This window comes from Coregonus clupeaformis, chromosome 33, assembly GCF_020615455.1.
Source record: "Coregonus clupeaformis isolate EN_2021a chromosome 33, ASM2061545v1, whole genome shotgun sequence".
NCBI lineage: Eukaryota > Metazoa > Chordata > Actinopteri > Salmoniformes > Salmonidae > Coregonus > Coregonus clupeaformis.
Window position 1 is genome coordinate 7252517 of NC_059224.1, and position 23931 is coordinate 7276447.

The 23931-nt window shown below is 47.4% G+C and overlaps 1 protein-coding gene across 1 annotated transcript in view; it reads right to left on the bottom strand.

Annotated features, from left to right (window-relative positions):
• The window catches only part of LOC121548650 (kinesin-like protein KIF13B), a 68419-nt gene extending 45702 nt beyond the window's left edge, over window positions 1–22717 (bottom strand). The window contains exons 1-12 of the mRNA XM_045210036.1: window positions 22638–22717; window positions 22403–22501; window positions 21959–22057; window positions 18159–18252; window positions 12257–12269; window positions 12082–12142; window positions 9126–9218; window positions 4031–4211; window positions 3538–3625; window positions 1399–1533; window positions 1046–1158; window positions 1–98 (exon numbers count right to left, since the gene is read on the bottom strand). The exon at window positions 1–98 is cut by the window's left edge and continues 14 nt beyond it. Of these exons, the coding sequence (XP_045065971.1) occupies window positions 1–98; window positions 1046–1158; window positions 1399–1533; window positions 3538–3625; window positions 4031–4211; window positions 9126–9218; window positions 12082–12142; window positions 12257–12269; window positions 18159–18252; window positions 21959–22025 (943 nt within the window). The 5' untranslated portion in view covers window positions 22026–22057; window positions 22403–22501; window positions 22638–22717. The remainder of the gene's footprint in view (window positions 99–1045; window positions 1159–1398; window positions 1534–3537; window positions 3626–4030; window positions 4212–9125; window positions 9219–12081; window positions 12143–12256; window positions 12270–18158; window positions 18253–21958; window positions 22058–22402; window positions 22502–22637) is intronic.
• Between the last annotated feature and the right edge of the window lie 1214 nt (window positions 22718–23931).

Below are 23931 nucleotides of genomic sequence, written 5' to 3' on the forward strand. Positions count from 1 at the left end.
TGAGAACTGAGTCTCTGTAGGGAACAAACTTGGTTTTGTTCTTCCCTGCTCCTTGGTCTGCCAGCGCTGAGATCACCAGGCCCAGCGTGCTTAGAGACCTGATGAAGAGAGGTTAAAGACTGAAGTGAAGACGTATCAAAGTGTGTAACATTTTGAGAGGCTGTGTACAAAATGTATTTTTATTGTTGGACAGAAAAGACAAAAAAAAACACCAGCAAATCAGCGCAAAGTCATTTTAATTTTTGAAATCTGTTCCAAAGTTTCCCACGCATAATATATATGTGATCGTATACAAATGTAAGCAAGATTTTAAATGATTATGTTTTAGTCAAATATTCTATCTGTTTGGGCTTCTTGCGGTCAATTTGCAGTCTACAAATAATTTCTAATTATGTTCTGGCCACCTGACCATCCAATCAAGAAAAAATAAAAATCAGCCTGCAGCTGAATCTAGTTGATGATCCCTGGTGAACAGGACATGAGTGTGTGAGTGACAGTGGTGAGAGAGAGGGGTGAGGGGGAGAGAGAGAGAGAGAGAGAGGGGAGGGGGAGAGAGAGAGAGAGAGGGGAGGGGGAGAGAGAGAGAGAGGGAGGGGGAGAGAGAGAGGAGGGAGAGAGAGAGAGAGGGGGAGGGGAGAGAGAGAGAGAGAGGGGAGGGGGAGAGAGAGAGAGAGGAGGGGAGAGAGAGAGGAGGGAGAGAGAGAGAGAGGGGGGAGGGAGAGAGAGAGAGGGGAGGGGAGAGAGAGAGGGGAGGGGAGGGGAGGGGGAGAGAGATAGAGGGAGGGGGAGAGAGAGAGGGGGAGGGAGAGCGAGAGGGGGAGGGGGAGAGAGAGGGGAGGGGGAGAGAGAGAGAGAGGGAGGGGGAGAGAGAGAGGGAGGGGAGAGAGGGAGAGAGAGAGGGAGGGGGAGAGAGAGAGAGAGGTGAGGGAGAGAGAGGTGAGGGGGAGAGAGAGAGAGGGGAGGGGAGAGAGAGAGGGGAGGGGAGGGGGAGAGAGAGAGAGGGGAGGGGGAGAGAGAGAGAGAGAGAGAGTGAGATGTAACGTACTTGTTGATGTTGCTTCCCTCCTTCATCCTCTCTCCAGTAGCTCCAGTCTTAGCAGCTCTCTCACTGCCGGCCAGATCCACCAGACTCAGATTACTGACCTTCTCACCACTGGTCTGCACAACAACACAACAACATGGAGCTAAATAGAGCAATATGAAACACCCTGGTTTGTTAACAACACACACAGCAACAGCTGGAGGAAATGAAGACAGCGCGACACTAAAAGTAAAGACTCCAGTGATTTGGTGATGTCATCACATGACGTACTCACAAAACTATCAAAGCAATAACTTGATGCCGATTTTTGAATGTGTGCAAAGTAACTCGTAAATACACGATTTATCCTGTCCTACCCCAGAGCCCAGGTCCATGAGAGTGTGTGTGAGGATGATGTTGAAGACAGCGTGGGACCTGCTGCTCTCCTCGTTCATATTGGTGGCTGCTACTGTACGAGACTTGTTACCCTCTGACATCAGACACTCTATGTCCTGTAGAGAGAGCGAGAGAGAGCGAGAGAGAGAGAGAGAGAGAGAGAGAGAGAGACACGGAGAGAGAGAGAGACAGAGAGACACAGACAGAGAGACACAGAGAGAGAGAGACACAGAGAGAGAGAGACACAGAGAGAGAGAGAGAGAGAGAGAGACACGGAGAGAGAGAGAGACAGAGAGACACAGACAGAGAGACACAGAGAGAGAGAGACACAGAGAGAGAGAGAGAGAGACAGAGAGAGACAGAGAGAGAGACACAGAGAGAGAGAGACACAGAGAGAGAGAGAGAGAAATTAAGCCCCTTGAATTGAATTTAATTGAGAGAGCGAGAGAGAGAGAGAGAGAGAGAGAGAGGGATTGGCTGGTCTTTCTAATGTAAGCATTCATACAGTGCCTTCAGAAAGTATTCATACCCCACATTTTGTTGTTACAGCCTGAATTCAAAACAGATTACACACAATACCCCATAATGACAAAGTGTAAACATGTTTTTTGAAATGTTAGCAAATTTATTGAAAATGAAATACAGAAATGTACATATGTATTCACACCCCTAAGTAAATACTTTGTAGAATCACCTTTGGCAGCGATTACAGCTGTGAGTCTTTCTGAGTAAGTCTCTGAGAGCTTTAAAAACCTGGATTGGGCAACATTTGCCCATTATTATTTTCTAAATTCTTCCAGCTCTGTCAAATGTTGTTGTTGATCATTGCTAGACAACCATTTTCAGGTCTTGCCATATATTTTCAAGCAGATCTAAGTCAAAACTATAACTCGGCCACTCAGGAACATTCACTGTCTTCTTGGTAAGCAACTCCAGTGTATATTTGGCCTTGTGTTTTAGGTTATTGTCCTGCTGAAAGGTGAATTAATCTCCCAGTGTCTGTTGGAAAGCAGACTGAAACAGGTTTTCCTCTAGGGTTTTGCCATGTGCTTAGCTCCATTCTGTTTCTTTTTATCATGAAAAACTCCCCAGTACTTAAGGATTACAAGCACACCCATAACATGATCCAGCCACCACCATGCTTGAACATATGGAGAGTGGTAATCAGAAATGTGCTGTATTGGATTTGCCCCAAACAAAACACTTGTATTCAGGATAAAAACTTAATTGCTTTGCCACATTTTTTTTACAGTTTTACTTTAGAGCCTTTGCGCAAACAGGATGCATGTTTTGGAATATCTTTATTCTGTACAGGCTTCCTTCTTTTCACTCTGTCATTTAGGTTAGTATTGTGGAGTAACTACAATGTTGTTGATCCATCCTCAGTTTTCTCCTATCACAGCCATTAAACTCTGTAACTGTTTTAAAGTGACTGGGTGTATTGATACACCATCCAAAGTGTAATTAATAACGTCACCATGCTCAAAGGGATATTCAATGTCTGCTATTTTTTTGTTTTACCCATCTACTAATAGGTGCCCTTCTTTGTGAGGAATTGGAAAACCTACCTGGTCTTTGTGGTTAAATCTATGTTTGAAATTCCCTGCTCGACTGAGGGACCTTACAGATAATTGTATGTGTGGGGTACAGAGATGAGGCAGTCATTCAAAAATCATGTTAAACACTATCATTGCACACAGAGTGAGTCCATGCAACTTATTATATGACTTGTTAAGCAAATGTTTACTCCTGAACTTATTTAGGCTTGCCATAACAAAGGGGTTGAATACTTACTGACTCAAGACATTTCAACTTTTCATTTCTAATGAATTTGTAAACATTAAAAAAAAAACATAATTCCACTTTGACATTACAGGGTTTTGTGTGTAGGCCAGTGACAAAAACTATCTCAATTTAACCCATTTTAAATTCAGCCTGAGCAAAATGTGGAAAAAGTCTAGGGGTGTGAATACTTTCTGAAGGCACTGTGTATTAGCAGAATCCAGTCCTCTCTTGACAAATAACATGTATTCCAATGAGACCAACCTGGGCCAATAGAGGTAAACTAAAGAAAATTCTATAAGACTTAAAACAATTCTATACATTCGATAAGAAAGTACCTTATAGCAGGCTACAGCCAGACGGGACAGACCATCAACATAAGGCCCAAACACTTTGTGTTCCCTCACTCTCAGGGCCTGATTACTTCTGAGGGCAGAGACAGGGGAGAGAGGTTTCATCAGGAAATCATTTTAAATACTTTTGGATTCCCCACCTTGATCGTTTGGAATAAATGTTCAGTTTTTCAACATATGTGAGAGGTCATCTCTATGCGCTGATATGAGTCTACGTGTACAGCACGTCCACATACTGGGGCGGCAGGTAGCTTAGTGGTTAAGAGCGTTGTGCCAGTAACCGAAAGGTCGCAGGTTCTAATCCCAGAGCCAACTAGGTGAAAAATCTGCCGATGTGCCCTTGAGCAAGGGCGTCTGCTAAATGACTAAAATGTAAATGTACTAAATGTATGACTGGTTTCTTGTATTCATGTTAATCTGTCATTTACTGTTAATAAAACATTTGTTCCCCAAAAAATTGAGTTCCTGTTCGCCTCACCCTTTAGGGTCCAGTAGATCCCGGACCTTCTCGTTGTATATCTCCATAAAGGAGACCTCTACAGTGAAGCTCTCTCCCTCCCTCTGTTCCTGTAGGGTCCGGTCAAACAGAGAGCTGCACAGCCGGGGGATCAGACCTGGCTGCTCTGATGAACCCATCATGGTGTACGACTTCCCTGAGCCTGGGGGGAGGGGGGGGGCACACAGCCAATCAAATCAGAGGATCAGGAGGGCTCAGCCAATCAAATCACTGGATCAGTAAGGCTCAGCCAATTCAATAACTGGATCACTAAGACTCAGCCAATCAAATCTAGAGGTGAGGCATTGCCAATTCAGTCACATGCCAAAAAAAGGTTTTGTTTTTGTTTGAGGTAACACAAATAAATAATTGGATTACAAGTGTGTTTAAACTGAGTCACTGTGTTTGTTATTGAATGCCCGGGTCACTACTCTGATACCAACCTGTCTGTCTGGCCGGGTCACCACTCTGATACCAACCTGTCTGTCTGCCCGGGTCACTACTCTGATACCAACCTGTCTGTCTGCCCGGGTCACCACTCTGATACCAACCTGTCTGTCTGCCCGGGTCACTACTCTGATACCAACCTGTCTGTCTGCCCGGGTCACTACTCTGATACCAACCTGTCTGTCTGCCCGGGTCACTACTCTGATACCAACCTGTCTGTCTGCCCGGGTCACCACTCTGATACCAACCTGTCTGTCTGCCCGGGTCACTACTCTGATATCAACCTGTCTGTCTGCCCGGGTCACTACTCTGATACCAACCTGTCTGTCTGCCCGGGTCACTACTCTGATACCAACCTGTCTGTCTGCCCGGGTCACTACTCTGATACCAACCTGTCTGTCTGCCCGGGTCACCACTCTGATACCAACCTGTCTGTCTGCCCGGGTCACTACTCTGATACCAACCTGTCTGTCTGCCCGGGTCACTACTCTGATACCAACCTGTCTGTCTGCCCGGGTCACTACTCTGATACCAACCCGTCTGTCTGCCCGGGTCACTACTCTGATACCAACCTGTCTGTCTGCCCGGGTCACTACTCTGATACCAACCTGTCTGTCTGTCTGGGTCACTACTCTGATACCAACCTGTCTGTCTGGGTCACTACTCTGATACCAACCTGTCTGTCTGTCTGGGTCACTACTCTGATACCAACCTGTCTGTCTGCCCGGGTCACTACTCTGATACCAACCTGTCTGTCTGCCCGGGTCACTACTCTGATACCAACCTGTCTGTCTGCCCAGGTCACTACTCTGATACCAACCTGTCTGTCTGCCCGGGTCACTACTCTGATACCAACCTGTCTGTCTGTCTGGGTCACTACTCTGATACCAACCTGTCTGTCTGCCCAGGTCACTACTCTGATACCAACCTGTCTGTCTGCCCGGGTCACTACTCTGATACCAACCTGTCTGTCTGCCCGGGTCACTACTCTGATACCAACCTGTCTGCCCGGGTCATTACTCTGATACCAACCTGTCTGTCTGCCCGGGTCACTACTCTGATACCAACCTGTCTGTCTGGGTCACTACTCTGATACCAAACTGTCTGTCTGCCCGGGTCACTACTCTGATACCAACCTGTCTGTCTGCCCGGGTCACTACTCTGATCCCAACCTGTCTGTCTGCCCGGGTCACTACTCTGATACCAACCTGTCTGTCTGCCCGGGTCACTACTCTGATACCAACCTGTCTGTCTGGGTCACTACTCTGATACCAACCTGTCTGTCTGCCCGGGTCACTACTCTGATACCAACCTGTCTGTCTGGGTCACTACTCTGATACCAACCTGTCTGTCTGCCCGGTCACTACTCTGATACCAACCTGTCTGTCTGCCCGGGTCACTACTCTGATACCAACCTGTCTGTCTGCCCGGTCACTACTCTGATACCAACCTGTCTGTCTGCCCGGGTCACTACTCTGATACCAACCTGTCTGTCTGGGTCACTACTCTGATACCAACCTGTCTGTCTGCCCGGGTCACTACTCTGATACCAACCTGTCTGTCTGGGTCACTACTCTGATACCAACCTGTCTGTCTGCCCGGTCACTACTCTGATACCAACCTGTCTGTCTGCCCGGGTCACTACTCTGATACCAACCTGTCTGTCTGGGTCACTACTCTGATACCAACCTGTCTGTCTGCCCGGTCACTACTCTGATACCAACCTGTCTGTCTGGGTCAATACTCTGATACCAACCTGTCTGTCTGCCCGGGTCACTACTCTGATACCAACCTGTCTGTCTGGGTCACTACTCTGATACCAACCTGTCTGTCTGCCCGGGTCACTACTCTGATACCAACCTGTCTGTCTGCCCGGGTCACTACTCTGATACCAACCTGTCTGTCTGGGTCACTACTCTGATACCAACCTGTCTGTCTGCCCGGGTCACTACTCTGATACCAACCTGTCTGTCTGGGTCACTACTCTGATACCAACCTGTCTGTCTGCCCGGGTCACTACTCTGATACCAACCTGTCTGTCTGGGTCACTACTCTGATACCAACCTGTCTGTCTGCCCGGGTCACTACTCTGATACCAACCTGTCTGTCTGGGTCACTACTCTGATACCAACCTGTCTGTCTGCCCGGGTCACTACTCTGATACCAACCTGTCTGTCTGCCCGTGTCACTACTCTGATACCAACCTGTCTGCCCGGGTCACTACTCTGATACCAACCTGTCTGTCTGGGTCATTACTCTGATACCAACCTGTCTGTCTGCCCGGGTCACTACTCTGATACCAACCTGTCTGTCTGGGTCACTACTCTGATACCAACCTGTCTGTCTGCCCGGGTCACTACTCTGATACCAACCTGTCTGTCTGCCCGGGTCACTACTCTGATCCCAACCTGTCTGTCTGCCCGGGTCACTACTCTGATACCAACCTGTCTGTCTGCCCGGGTCACTACTCTGATACCAACCTGTCTGTCTGGGTCACTACTCTGATACCAACCTGTCTGTCTGCCCGGGTCACTACTCTGATACCAACCTGTCTGTCTGGGTCACTACTCTGATACCAACCTGTCTGTCTGCCCGGGTCACTACTCTGATACCAACCTGTCTGTCTGGGTCACTACTCTGATACCAACCTGTCTGTCTGCCCGGGTCACTACTCTGATACCAACCTGTCTGTCTGCCTGGGTCACTACTCTGATACCAACCTGTCTGTCTGGGTCACTACTCTGATACCAACCTGTCTGTCTGCCCGGGTCACTACTCTGATACCAACCTGTCTGTCTGGGTCACTACTCTGATACCAACCTGTCTGTCTGCCCGGGTCACTACTCTGATACCAACCTGTCTGTCTGCCCGGGTCACTACTCTGATACCAACCTGTCTGTCTGCCCGGGTCACTACTCTGATACCAACCTGTCTGTCTGCCCGGGTCACTACTCTGATCCCAACCTGTCTGTCTGCCCGGTCACTACTCTGATACCAACCTGTCTGTCTGCCCGGGTCACTACTCTGATACCAACCTGTCTGTCTGGGTCACTACTCTGATACCAACCTGTCTGTCTGCCCGGGTCACTACTCTGATACCAACCTGTCTGTCTGCCCGGGTCACTACTCTGATACCAACCTGTCTGTCTGCCCGGGTCACTACTCTGATACCAACCTGTCTGTCTGCCCGGGTCACTACTCTGATACCAACCTGTTTGTCTGCCCGGGTCACTACTCTGATACCAACCTGTCTGTCTGGGTCACTACTCTGATACCAACCTGTCTGTCTGCCCGGGTCACTACTCTGATACCAACCTGTCTGTCTGTCTGGGTCACTACTCTGATACCAACCTGTCTGTCTGCCCGGGCCACTACTCTGATACCAACCTGTCTGTCTGGGTCACTACTCTGATACCAACCTGTCTGCCCGGGTCACCACTCTGATACCAACCTGTCTGTCTGCCCGGGTCACTACTCTGATACCAACCTGTCTGTCTGCCCGGGTCACTACTCTGATCCAACCTGTCTGTCTGCCCGGGTCACTACTCTGATACCAACCTGTCTGTCTGCCCGGGTCACTACTCTGATACCAACCTGTCTGTCTGGGTCACTACTCTGATACCAACCTGTCTGTCTGCCCGGGTCACTACTCTGATACCAACCTGTCTGTCTGCCCGGGTCACTACTCTGATACCAACCTGTCTGTCTGCCCGGGTCACTACTCTGATACCAACCTGTCTGTCTGCCCGGGTCACTACTCTGATACCAACCTGTCTGTCTGCCCGGGTCACTACTCTGATACCAACCTGTCTGTCTGCCCGGGTCACTACTCTGATACCAGCCTGTCTGTCTGCCCGGGTCACTACTCTGATACCAACCTGTCTGTCTGCCCGGGTCACTACTCTGATACCAACCTGTCTGTCTGCCCGGGTCACTACTCTGATACCAACCTGTCTGTCTGCCCGGGTCACTACTCTGATACCAACCTGTCTGTCTGCCCGGGTCACTACTCTGATACCAACCTGTCTGTCTGCCCGGGTCACTACTCTGATACCAACCTGTCTGTCTGCCCGGGTCACTACTCTGATACCAACCTGTCTGTCTGCCCGGGTCACCACTCTGATCCCAACCTGTCTGTCTGCCCGGGTCACTACTCTGATACCAACCTGTCTGCCCGGGTCACTACTCTGATACCAACCTGTCTGTCTGCCCGGGTCACTACTCTGATACCAACCTGTCTGTCTGCCCGGGTCACTACTCTGATACCAACCTGTCTGTCTGCCCGGTTCACCACTCTGATCCCAACCTGTCTGTCTGCCCGGGTCACTACTCTGATACCAACCTGTCTGCCTGCCCGGGTCACTACTCTGATACCAACCTGTCTGTCTGCCCGGGTCACTACTCTGATACCAACCTGTCTGTCTGCCCGGGTCACTACTCTGATACCAACCTGTCTGTCTGCCCGGGTCACTACTCTGATACCAACCTGTCTGTCTGCCCGGGTCACTACTCTGATACCAACCTGTCTGTCTGCCCGGGTCACTACTCTGATACCAACCTGTCTGTCTGCCCGGGTCACTACTCTGATACCAACCTGTCTGTCTGCCCGGGTCACCACTCTGATACCAACCTGTCTGTCCATAGGCGAAGATACAGGCGTTATAGCCCAAGAAGGCATTGTCCAGAAGACTCTTTCCAAGGCACTGGAACACGACGTCTTGACCTGACACAAACACACACACACACAGACAGAGACACACGGAGACACACACACACACACAGACAGACAGAGACACACGGAGACACACACACACACACAGACAGACAGAGACACACGGAGACACAAACACACACACACACAGACAGACAGAGACACACGGAGACACACACACACACACACACAGACAGACAGAGACACACGGAGACACACACACACACAGACAGAGACACACGGAGACACACACACAGACACACACACACACACAGACAGACAGAGACACACGGAGACACACACACAGACAGACACACACACACAGACAGACAGACAGAGACACACGGAGACACACACACACACACAGACAGACAGAGACACACGGAGACACAAACACACACACACACAGACAGACAGAGACACACGGAGACACACACACACACACACAGACAGACAGAGACACACGGAGACACACACACACACAGACAGAGACACACGGAGACACACACACACAGACAGACACACACACACACACAGACAGACAGAGACACACGGAGACACACACACAGACAGACAGAGACACACGGAGACACACACACACAGACAGACACACACACACAGACAGACAGACAGAGACACACGGAGACACACACACACAGACAGACAGACAGAGACACACGGAGACACACACACACAGACAGAGACACACGGAGACACACACACACAGACAGACACACACACACAGACAGACAGAGACACACGGAGACACACACACACAGACAGACAGAGACACACGGAGACACACACACACAGACAGACAGAGACACACGGAGACACACACACACATAGACAGAGACACACACACAGACAGACAGACAGACAGAGACACACGGAGACACACACACACACACACACAGACAGAGACACACGGAGACACACACACACACAGACAGAGACACACGGAGACACACACACAGACAGACAGAGACACACGGAGACACACACACACAGACAGACAGAGACACACGGAGACACACACACACACAGACAGAGACACACGGAGACACACACACACACAGACAGAGACACACGGAGACACACACACACAGACAGAGACACACACACAGACACACACAGACAGACAGAGACACATGGAGACACACACAGACAGACACACACGGAGACACACACACACACAGACAGAGACACACGGAGACACACACACACACACACACAGACAGAGACACACGGAGACACACACACACACACACAGACAGAGACACACGGAGACACACACACACACACACAGACAGACACACACGGAGACACACACACACACACAGACAGAGACACACGGAGACACACACACACACAGACAGAGACACACGGAGACACACACACACACAGACAGAGACACACGGAGACACACACAGACAGACAGAGACACACACACAGACACACACAGACAGACAGACACACATGGAGACACACACAGACAGACACACACGGAGACACACACACACACAGACAGATAGAGACACACACACAGACACACACAGACAGACAGAGACACACGGAGACACACACATTACATTCCAATTGAATTGCATTAGAATATGTGGATCTTTCTCAAAGGCAGATATTTCTCTTCCCTGAAGCCAAGACATGGTTTTCTGTTTCTTTCTTCAGGTGTATCAGTACAGTTAAACCTGGGAGTGCTTTTCCCTCCCTGCAGCGCTCTGGGACCAGGAAACACAGTGCCTCCAGTCCCTCCCTGCAGCGCTCTGGGACCAGGAAACACAGTGCCTCCAGTCCCTCCCTGCAGTGCTCTGGGACCAGGAAACACAGTGCCTCCAGTCCCTCCCTGCAGCGCTCTGGGACCAGGAAACACAGTGCCTCCAGTCCCTCCCTGCAGCGCTCTGGGACCAGGAAACACAGTGCCTCCAGTCCCTCCCTGCACCGCTCTGGGACCAGGAAACACAGTGCCTCCAGTCCCTCCATGCAGCGCTCTGGGACCAGGAAACACAGTGCCTCCAGTCCCTCCCTGCAGCGCTCTGGGACCAGGAAACACAGTGCCTCCAGTCCCTCCATGCAGCGCTCTGGGACCAGGAAACACAGTGCCTCCAGTCCCTCCATGCAGCGCTCTGGGACCAGGAAACACAGTGCCTCCAGTCCCTCCCTGCAGCGCTCTGGGACCAGGAAACACAGTGCCTCCAGTCCCTCCATGCAGCGCTCTGGGACCAGGAAACACAGTGCCTCCAGTCCCTCCAAGCAGCGCTCTGGGACCAGGAAACACAGTGCCTCCAGTCCCTCCCTGCAGCGCTCTGGGACCAGGAAACACAGTGCCTCCAGTCCCTCCCTGCAGCGCTCTGGGACCAGGAAACACAGTGCCTCCAGTCCCTCCCTGCAGTGCTCTGGGACCAGGAAACACAGTGCCTCCAGTCCCTCCAAGCAGCGCTCTGGGACCAGGAAACACAGTGCCTCCAGTCCCTCCCTGCAGCGCTCTGGGACCAGGAAACACAGTGCCTCCAGTCCCTCCATGCAGCGCTCTGGGACCAGGAAACACAGTGCCTCCAGTCCCTCCAAGCAGCGCTCTGGGACCAGGAAACACAGTGCCTCCAGTACAAAGCCTGCTCTAATGAATAACAACTCAAAAGCAAGAGGAGGATTACAACTGTGTACACACAATGCCCATTGCCCAGGGGAAAGAGAGAATCTTAAGGACAATTCATACAGTGATCGATTAGACTGTGTAGATACTGTATGTGAGTTAGATATGTTATTGTATGTGGAAGAGGATGGATGTCCCTTTGTCCTGTTTTATCTTATTGCTGAATAAAGAAACAATGTACTCAACATTCTGAGATATACTAACCTGCAAACTTGTCTGTGTTTGCCTCGTCCATGGACCAGAAGCAGTGGTCATAAGCAAAGACCTGAGGGGAAAAAAGACAGCCAGTTCAGGAACACATAAAACCTTAGATTCACAGTAGTGATTAAAATGTGATTTTGTAACCTCAAAATACTGTCCTAGTAAAGGGCTCACCTACCTTAGGCTGATTCCTAGTACAGGACAACAGAGGAGAAATGGAAAGACTTAGTTAAAACAGCTTTACTCCAAACAAAAGTGGGCTAACATACGTAAAAATTGATGCACACATGACTAAGTCGCTTTGGATAAAAGCGTCTGCTAAATGGCATATTATTATTATTATTATTATTATTATTATTATTATTATTATTATTATTATCAGTGTGCAGTAGCATCAAGGTCCAGGTAAAACATGAAGCTATTAATAATGTATTCACTAACACAGTCCATGAAGCTATTAATAATGTATTCACTAACACAGTCCATGAAGCTATTAATAATGTATTCACTAACACAGTCCATGAAGCTATTAATAATGTATTCACTAACACAGTCCATGAAGCTATTAATAATGTATTCACTAACACAGTCCATGAAGCTATTAATAATGTATTCACTAACACAGTCCATGAAGCTATTAATAATGTATTCACTAACACAGTCCATGAAGCTATTAATAATGTATTCACTAACACAGTCCATGAAGCTATTAATAATGTATTCACTAACACAGTCCATGAAGCTATTAATAATGTATTCACTAACACAGTCCATGAAGCTATTAATAATGTATTCACTAACACAGTCCATGAAGCTATTAATAATGTATTCACTAACACAGTCCATGAAGCTATTAATAATGTATTCACTAACACAGTCCATGAAGCTATTAATAATGTATTCACTAACACAGTCCATGAAGCTATTAATAATGTATTCACTAACACAGTCCATGAAGCTATTAATAATGTATTCACTAACACAGTCCATGAAGCTATTAATAATGTATTCACTAACACAGTCCATGAAGCTATTAATAATGTATTCACTAACACAGTCCATGAAGTCAGAAGGTGATATGAAAAGGGTGGGGGGAGATAGAGGGAGGGGTGGGGGGGAATAGAGGGGGTGAGATAGAGAGGGAGGGGTGGGGGGAGGGGGGAAATAGAGGGGGGGGATAGAGAGGGAGGGGTGGGGGAGGGGGAAATAGAGGGGGGGTGAGATAGAGGGAGGGTGGGGGAGATAGAGGGGGGGATAGAGAGGGAGGGGTGGGGGGGAGATAGAGGGGGTGTGGGAGATAGAGAGGGAGGGTGGGGGGAGGGGGAAATAGAGGGGGGATAGAGAGGGAGGGGGTGGGGGGGAGATAGAGGGGGGTGTGGGAGATAGAGAGGGAGGGGTGGGGGAGGGGGGAAATAGAGGGGGGGATAGAGAGGGAGGGGGTGGGGGGAGGGGGGAAATAGAGGGGGGGTGAGATAGAGGGGAGGGGGTGGGTGTGGGGGGAGGTGGGAGATAGAGAGGGAGGGGGGGAGATAGAGAGGGAGGGGGAGATAGAGAGGGAGGGGGGAGATAGAGAGGGAGGGGTGGGGGTAAGTGGGAGATAGAGAGGGAGGGGGGAGATAGAGAGGGAGGGTGGGGGGTAAGTGGGAAATAGAGGGGGGGAGTGTGAGATAGAAAGGTCTGAAAGGAGCAGAGGGGGTTTATAGGGGGGGTCTGAAAGGAGCAGAGGGGGGTTTATAGGGGGGGTCTGAAAGGAGCAGAGGGGGTTTATAGGGGGGGTCTGAAAGGAGCAGAGGGGGTTTATAGGGGGGTCTGAAAGGAGCATATGGGGGTTTATAGGGGGGGTCTGAAAGGAGCAGAGGGGGTTTATAGGGGGGGTCTGAAAGGAGCATATGGGGGTTTATAGGGGGATCTGAAAGGAGCAGAGGGGGTTTATAGGGGGGGTCTGAAAGGAGCAGAGGGGGTTTATAGGGGGGTCTGAAAGGAGCAGAGGGGGTTTATAGGGGGGTCTGAAAGGAGCATATGGGGGGTTTATAGGGGGGTCTGAAAAGGAGCAGAGGGGGTTTATAGGGGGGTCTGAAAGGAGCATATGGGGGGTTTATAGGGGGGTCTGAAAGGAGCAGAGGGGGTTTATAGGGGGGTCTGAAAGGAGCATATGGGGGTTTATAGGGGGTCTGAAAGGAGCATATGGGGGGTTTATAGGGGGGTCTGAAAGGAGCATATGGGGGTTTATAGGGGGGTCTGAAAGGAGCATATGGGGGTTTATAGGGGGGGTCTGAAAGGAGCAGAGGGGTTTATGGGGGGGGACTGAAAGGAGCAGAGGGGGTTTATAGGGGGGTCTGAAAGGAGCATATGGGGGTTTATAGGGGGGTCTGAAAGGAGCATATGGGGGTTTATAGGGGGGGTCTGAAAGGAGCAGAGGGGTTTATGGGGGGGGACTGAAAGGAGCAGAGGGGGTTTATAGGGGGGGTCTGAAAGGAGCAGAGGGGTTTATAGGGGGGGTCTGAAAGGAGCATATGGGGGTTTATAGGGGGGGTCTGAAAGGAGCATATGGGGGTTTATAGGGGGGGTCTGAAAGGAGCAGAGGGGGTTTATAGGGGGGGTCTCAGTCACCAGATCTCAACCCAATTCAACACTTTGGAGCGGTGCTAAAACAGCCTTTCCCCACCACCAGTGTTTCGCCTACACTACCGTTCAAACGTTTGGGTCACTTAGAAATGTCCTTGTTTTCGAAAGAAAAGCAATTTTTTTTGTCCATTAAAATAACATCAAATTGATCAGAAATACAGTGTAGACATTGTTAATGTTGTAAAATGGCTATTGTAGCTGGAAACGGCTGATTATTAATGGAATATCCACAGAGACGTACAGAGGCCCATTATCAGCAACCATCTTAATGGCACGTTGGGTTTGCTAATCCAAGTTTATAATTTAAAAAGGCTAATTGATCATTAGAAAACCCTTTTGCAATTATGTTAGCACAGCTGAAAACTGTTGTGCTGATTAAAGAAGCAATAAAACTGGCCTTCTTGAGACTAGTTGAGTATCTGGAGCATCAGCAATTATGAGTTCTATTACAGGCTCAATATGGCCAGAAACAAAGAACTTTCTTCTGAAACTCATCAGTCTATTCTTGTTCTGAGAAATGAAGGATATTCCATGCGAGAAATTGCCAAGAAACTGTAGATCTCGTACAACGCTGTGTACTACTCCCTTCACCTTCACAGAACAGTGCAAACTGGCTCTAACCAGAATAGAAAGAGGAGTGGGAGGCCCCGGTGCACAACTGAGCAAGAGGACAAATACATTAGAGTGTCTAGTTTGAGAAACCATCACACTACACCCACCATGCTTGACCGTTGTATGAGGTTCTTACTGTGGAATGAAGTGTTTGGTTTTCGCCAGACATAATGGGATCCATGTCGTACAAAAAGTTGACTCAAATTTGCCAAAAAGCATCTGGATGATCATCAAGACTCTTAGAACATTCTTCCAAGAGTCAACTTTTTGGACAACATGGGACCCATTATGCCTGGCGAAAACCAAACACTGCATTTATGATTAGTTGCAACTAAACCACAGAGTAGCTTGGCTGACTCTGAACAAGATCCTCCTACAGGGTCAGGTCCTCCGGATGGCTGGGATCCTCCACTAGCTGTTTACCAGCCTTGTGATCTCCTAAACTAAACTGAACAAAAATATAAAACGCAACATGTAAAGTGTTGGTCCCATGTTTCAGGAGCTGAAATAAAAGATACCAGAAATTGTCCATATTTAATTTCTCTTAAATGTAGTGCACAAATTTGTTTACATCCCTGTTGGTGAGCATTTCTCCTTTGCCAAGATAATCCATCCACCTGACTGGTGTGGCATATCAAGAAGCTGATTAAACAGCATGATCATTACACAGGTGCACCTTGTGCTGGGGGACAATTAAAGGCCACTTTAAAATGTGCAGTTTTGTCACACAACACAATGCCACTGATGTCTCAAGTTTTGAGAGAGCGTGCAATTGGTATGCTGATTGCAGGAATGTCCACCAGAGCTGTTACCAGATAATGTAATGTTGGCAGACAGCGTGTATGGCGTTGTGTGGGCGAGCAGTTCGCTGATGTCAACGTATGGGCAGGCATAAGCTACGGACAACAAACATAATTGCATTTTATCAATGGCAATATGAATGGACAGAGATACCGTGACGAGATCCTGAGGCCCATTGTCGTGTCATTCATCCGCTGCCATCACCTCATGTTTCAGCATGTACCCATGTTGTGAGGATCTGCACACAACTCCTGGAAGCTGAAAATGTCCCAGGTCTTCCATGGCCTGCATACTCACCAGACATGTCACCCATTGAGCATGTTTGGGATGCTCTGGATCAATGTGTACGACAGAAGTGTTTGTTCCAGTTCCCGCCAAAATCCAGAAACTTCGCACAGCCTTTGAAAAGGAGTGGGACAACATTCCACAGGCCACAATCAACAGCCTGATCAACTCTACGCGAAGGAGATGTGTCGCGCTGCATGAGGCAAAATGGTGGTTACACCAGATACTGACTGGTTTTCTGATCTACTCCCCTACATTTTTTTAAAGGTATCTGTGACCAACAGATGCATATCTGTATTCCCAGTCATGTGAAATTCATAGATTAGGGCCTAATGAAATTATTTCAATTGACTGACTTCCTTATATGAACTGTAACTCAGTAAAATCTTTGAAATTGCTGCATGTTGCGTTTATATTTTTCTTTAGGGTAATATAAAAACAAATCATATTATAAGAACTATATAGAATACTTCAAAGACACTTGTTTATTAAAGGCCCAGAACTCGCTGCAGCAGCCTGATGCTCTGCTAAGATGGTCCCTTAATAACCCAAATGGAATCTGGGAAGTGATTCAGTCTGAAGCCTGCAGAAGCCTGTAAAACCTGTTCATATATAGCCCAGGGGATAGACAGAAAGACAGCACTGCAGCGTGTCAGGGCAGAAATCACAATCAAAGACATAATGTCCTACTGTTTATTGAGGACCATAGAAAGGGGCCCATATTATGGATCGGAAATACAGCGTACAGTCTAACAAACCCCCAACTAACCAGGACAGGTATTTGTTTGTCGTTGAGGTGAATACCTGCTGAAACAGGTCACCTCCTCACCTGGGCAGGTAGCCAACCCCCCCAATAGCATCCACCTCCACCTGCACACTGACAACACAGAATTTAAAACAGAACAGACACACCCTTTGTGTAAAGAGACACAGGCCAGGCCAGAGCAAGGAGGAGGGTTAAGGGAGGGTAGTGGTGAGGAGGGGTGATAGCAGGGTTGGAGCTAAGCAGTGAGTTGACAGACCGGTTTGACTCTCTGTGACGAGGTCTACATACAGCCCTACAGCTGTGTAACGGAGCTGATGACTGGAATAGAAGACATATACTATAGGTAGTTTAGGCTGACGGGGCCCAGAGAGGAGACAAATGGTCAGTAGGGAAGTTTCCGGGTTTTTTTTTTTTCTTCCCTACTCTGCAATCAACACCATGTCCTTTGAGCATTGAACCAATAAGGTCTATGCATGTGTGATCCTCAGTTTGACAACGTATGAGAGGATTTTACTTGGTGGATAACTGACACCCAGTGCATCCAAAGGGATACAGTATGTAGCATGAGCAATGACTATGACACAAATAACAGCACGACACAACTCATTTCCAATACCCTCCCTGCACTTCAACCATCTGAAAAAAAAAAACTAAATGTACGCTATTCTGTTGCTTTTCTAAAAAAGCAAGTCAATAACAAGGTCTGACTGGGATCTGATTCCTCGTCCGTTTCTAAAATGTGTCAAACCGTGAAGAAACGTCAAGCATATGAAAAAAGGGGGACAATCAGATTCCTGAGCTAGTAGTCCATGATAAGTCATGACCTGAAACTGATCCCCACCCAGTTTCTACATTATAATTAAAAAGGGAGTATTTGTTGAACACTGAGGAGTAGGCAGACACATGGGATGGAAGACCCATTGCCACGGTGATACATGTTCCGTTGTAAAAATGATGGTCTGAATGAATGTGTATGGGTCTGCATTCCTACCGGGGGTCTCCCTTGCTGAGGTTCTGACTCGCAGGGTTCAACACGGTCTGGTTCCGCTCCATCTCCACCACACAGTTGGTCTTCAGGTCCTTTTCTGGTGGGACAAGGAGGAAAAAACAACACGTACATATTATCATACAACAGGAACAACCGATTAAGATCAACAATAGACTCAAGACAGGTCTTATTTCTGTGTCTGGTTATGACGGGTCCAGGAATAGCTGATGATTGAAGGGAGCCAAATGCGCAAACCTCCCGGATAGTGTAGCAACATAGCAAGACATAAATGTAGTAAAGTTTACATAATAGAGGGGGTTTTGATTCTGATCGTGAAGTCCCAGCTTTTATTTAAAGGTTGCTTACATAAGAACCTCAATCCTAACACATCCTTGAACATTCCATCAAAGCTTATGTCAACAACTACACTGAACACAAATATAAAAACGCAACATGCAGCAATTTCAAAGATTTTACTGAGTTACAGTTCATATAAGGAAATCAGTCAATTGAAATAAAATTCATTAGGCCCTAATCTATGGAGTTCACATGACTGGGAATACAGATATGCATCTGTTGGTCACAGATACCTTAAAAAAAAAAAAAAAAGTAGGGGCGTGGATCAGAAAACCAGTCACTATCTGGTGTGGCCATTTGCCTCATGCAGTGCGACACATCACCTTCGCATAGAGTTGATCAGACTTGATTGTGGCCTGTGGAATGTTGTTCCACTCCTCTTCAATGGCTGTGCGAAGTTGCTGGATATTGGCGGGAACTGGAACACACTGTCGTCCACGTCGATCCAGAGCATCCCAAACATGCTCAATTGGTGACATGTCTGATGAGTATGCAGGCCATGGAAGAACTGGGACATTTTTAGCTTCCAGGAATTGTGTACAGATCTTTGCGACATGGGGCCGTGAATTATTATGCTGAAACATGAAGTGATGGTGGTGGATGAATGGCACGACAATGGACCTCAGGATCTCGTCACAGTATCTCTGTGCATTCAAATTGCCATCGATAAAACGCAATTGTGTTCATTGTCCGTAGCTTATGCTTGCCCATACCATAACCCCACCGAGGGGCACTCTGTTCACAACGTTGACATCAGCAAACCGCTCGCCCACACAACGCCATACACGCTGTCTGACATCTGCCCGGTACAGTTGAAACCGGGATTCATCCGTGAAGAGCACACTTCTCCAGCGTGCAAGTGGCCATCAAATGTTAGCATTTACCCACTGAAATCTGTTACGACGTCGAACTGCAGTCAGGTCAAGACACAGGTGAGGACGACAAGCACGCAGATGAGCTTCCCTGAGAAGGTTTCTGACAGTTTGTGCATAAATTGTTTGGTTGTGCAAACGCTGGCCGGGTGGCAGGAAGAAGCCGGATTTGGAGGTCCTGGGCTGGCGTGGTTACACGTGGTCTGCGGTTGTGAGGCCAGTTGGACATACTGCCAAATTCTCTAAAATGACTTTGGAGGCGGCTTATAGTAGAGAAATGAACATTACATTATCTGGCAACATCTCTGGTGGACATTTCTGCAGTCAGCATGCCAATTGCACTCTCCCTCAAAACTTGACACATCTGTGGCATTGTGTTGTGTGACAAAACTGCACATTTTAGAGTGTCCTTTTATTGTCCCCAGCACAAGATGCACCTGTGTAATGATCATGCTGTTTAATCAGCTTCTTGATATGCCACACCTGTCAGGTGGCTGGATTATCTTGGTTTAAGGGTAGGCCTTGTCAAAAAGCGGAGAAGAAGGTCTGAGAGGAAAGTGGGGACAAGGTGGTGAAGGGCTTTGTATGTCAGAATAAGGATCTTGTAATCAATCTGTTGGGAGACAGGGAGCCATTGGGAGTTTACGGAGGATGTGCTGCCAGGACTGTGGTTGAGGAGGAGTGTGGGTGAGGAGTCGGGCTGCAGAGTTATGAACCATTTGAAGCTTATGAGGGAGCTTGAGTTGATGTCGGAGACGGGAGTAGGTGAACGCATGTATGAGGGTTTCAGCAGCAGGAGGGGAGAGGGAGGACATGACTTTGACGATGTTGTGGAGGTGGAAGAATGAGGACTTGACTGTCTGTCTTATGTGGTGGTCAAAGGAGAGGGTGAAGTTGCCAGTTTTGGTGAGGGTGGATTTGGTGCCTGTGAGGAGGGGTTCCGTTTTATCACTGTTGAGCTAGAGAAAATTTTGTTGCATTAATGTTTTTATTGCAGAGAGGCAGGATTCAATGTGGGTCCGAGGTGGGTTGAGGAGGGATTTTGTGCCGAGGTTGATCTGGGTGTCAACGGCATAGCAGTGGAAGTCAAGGTTGAAGTGACGGAGGATCTGACCAAGAGGGAGGACGTAGAGACCCAGCACAGAGCCCTGGGGGACACCCTGTAGACCTACAGCTGAGTCTGAGGTGTGGCCATTGAGGGAGATGTAGTGGGTACGGTTTGTGAGGTATGATTTTAGGCAGGAGAGTGCGGTGCCCTCAAAACCCAGACCCTCAAGCCTGGTGAGGAGGATCTGATGGCTCACTGTGTCAAAAGCTGCACTCAGGTCCAGGAGAATCAGGATGTTCAGGGAACCAGCATCAGCAAAGGTGATGAGGTCATCGGCAACTTTGAGGTGTGCAGTTTCATTACTGTGGCGGGGGCGGAAACCAGACTGGAGGAGCCTACGGTTCCCTTGACGAGCAATTTTGAAGTCCCCGTCTTGTGGCTGTCGAATTTGTATAGCGCCTCACAATCATCACACATAACATAGCCTGTACTGCTATCATCCTCTTTTACCACTTCACCAAATCTTTCCCAAACATTAGACTACTGTTCTGACCCTCCCTTCTATAACATTAGACTACTGTTCTGACCCTGCCTTCTATAACATTAGACTACTGTTCTGGCCCTCCCTTCTATAACATTAGACTACTGTTCTGACCCTCCCTTCTATAACATTAGACTACTGTTCTGACCCTCCCTTCTATAACATTAGACTACTGTTCTGACCCTCCCTTCTATAACATTAGACTACTGTTCTGACCCTCCCTTCTATAACATTAGACTACTGTTCTGGCCCTCCCTTCTATAACATTAGACTACTGTTCTGGCCCTCCCTTCTATAACATTAGACTACTGTTCTGACCCTCCCTTCTATAACATTAGACTACTGTTCTGACCCTCCCTTCTATAACATTAGACTACTGTTCTGACCCTCCCTTCTATAACATTAGACTACTGTTCTGACCCTCCCTTCTATAACATTAGACTACTGTTCTGACCCTCCCTTCTATAACATTAGACTACTGTTCTGGCCCTCCCTTCTATAACATTAGACTACTGTTCTGACCCTCCCTTCTATTTATTTTCAACACTCCAGATTTTCTCTTATTGAATTAAACTCCGACATTGTCCTTTTTGCCTCAGTGGATCAACTTTAACTTTTTCTGCCCAAGTTCCCAAAAGCATTTGGCAGTTGGTGTGTATCTGACAGGCCTTTAGGCTTAGGATAGCACTAACGCCAGAAAAAAATAAGGAAAGAAAAAACACAACGTAGCCTATAGATATGAATTGCACAATAATTATTTATGGATTTTTAATGCATTGTTTTTCCCTTTATTCAACACGCCCTTCATTCACACAATATGCATTGACCCTAACCTGCCCGCTACGTGGATATAACTGCTGGGACTGTGGGTTGAGACAACCCGCGCATCATTCATTCACTCACACACAAACACCAAAATAAGAAACTGCAAGGAAGGAAAGACCGACTCATGAAATGACTGTCAAGGTTTGTGTTATGAATGTACCTCTTCTGTTCATTGGTCGGACGCGAACTGCGACCTTCACATTGGAGTTACTCAAGCTGTCATCCATGGTGCCTGGCTGCGGGTTTTTCCGTGGCTGGACTGAATGGTGAATCAGATTCATTAATAATGCATAACGTTACTGTACATGCATGGATCGTGCTACCTCATTCTTGGCATACAGTATAGTACTTATACATTCATCTTGCCAAATGTACAAACTCCGAATGATTTATCTCTAATCAAAGTGTTATTAATCAAACGAAGAGATAAGAAGTCTGCTGTAGCCAGCACAATGTCAAAACTCTCTTGGTTGCATCGAAGCTAACAGACACAACTATACTTTGTGTGTCCTGTTCAGCTCAAGGACAAAAGCAAACTCTCGCAAAGTCAAAAAACAGGAAAAGCGCCAATGACTTTAGCTGACAGAGAAAACTGTCAACTCACCGTGCGACGAATTGTTATTTTTCCCCTTCCTCGAGTGTCCAAATTCAGGCAGCGTTCTCTTCAAGAAGTGCACCTTCCTTCGCTAGCTTGCTTTGCGTGCTAGCGGGATAAAAACAAACAAACAATATTTGGTGATATTGGTGGACAAAATTAGCTAGCAACAACTAAACGGTTTAGGTAGCAAGTTGTCTTGAGTTATAGCTATTATAAAACATTCTCCAAAAAAACAATTTACCAAAATGTCCAAACGTACGGGGAACAACAACAACAGCTCATTCCGAGAACGAATAGTTTTCCACCTGTTGCATTTCCTGATGCCGCCCGTAGAGATCCCTGAAGTCCTAAACCTGTCCTGAAACCTTAACCGGATTTAGTTGCAATACACAGATTTGCGCCAGGGAATGTTATTTAGGAATAAACTGTTGGAGAGTATACTGATTTATTGTAGATCTGTATTTTTTAAAATGTGTATCAGAAAATATACATATACTGTCTTTTTTATAGTAAAAATGTATGGAAAATATTAGAATTATTGACGTATGATGCAGTTTTCAAATGGCCATTTCAATTGAGACAACGTCCAACATTTAACATTATTTTATTATGGACAGGGAACTTCTCGGAATAAAAAGAAGCGCTGTGTTTTTACGTTATTTTACGACCGTTTTCAGGCTCGGACGGCAGGAGTCGTGCACGCGTGATTGCGTAGTGTTGTTTACAAAGTTGAAAGTGCTCTGCTTTCTACTAGTTATTGTAGCCAGTTTATAACACGTTTCATATTGTGAATTCACCGTGTCAACGTAACTGAAGATATTGGGGAAGCAAAAGAAAAAGAGTACGTCTGTGGAACTATGCCCTACATTTCCGAAATGGTTCTTTTTCTGCTTGGTTAGCTAGGAGTTGAGGTGACTCGTCGGCTAGCTAGCTAGCCAGCCTGCTAAGATAGCTTGGCAAAACGGCATTTCTCTATAAACAACTCTGTCTCCATTTATGTAGGCTAAATTGACTAATAAAAAGTGAATATGCTTGAGATGGGTTGAGTATCTATGAAGCTAGCTAGGTAGTTATTAGACGACCAAACGCGACCTAGGTAAAATTAGTTTTGTATTGGATATTCGGTTCCCTCGTCAATAGCTATTGAACCAACCATCACAGCTGTCATTATTTATTTATTTTATACGATATGACTTTTCTCTTATAAAAACTGTGGGTGGAAACGTGGTTACTGTCCCGATTTACTTTTGGAGCTCACACTGTATATACTCTTCATAGTCATGGCATGCTTTGTCTAAGAGCTATTGAAGATTAAAAGCAGAAGGGGAAAAAAGTGAAAATGTCTAATTAACGAAAGCTGTGGATTTTTGTCCATCTACCCCTGATTCAGAATATACCATGTTCATAGTCAGGGCATGCTTGGTTGTATATCGTGGAGTTGAGTTTAGTCGGCTAGGTACTGGTAGCTGTGTTCATTTAGCTAATGTTGCCTGACTACTTTGCCAGGTGATCTGAGCCGTGCAGAGTTATTGATG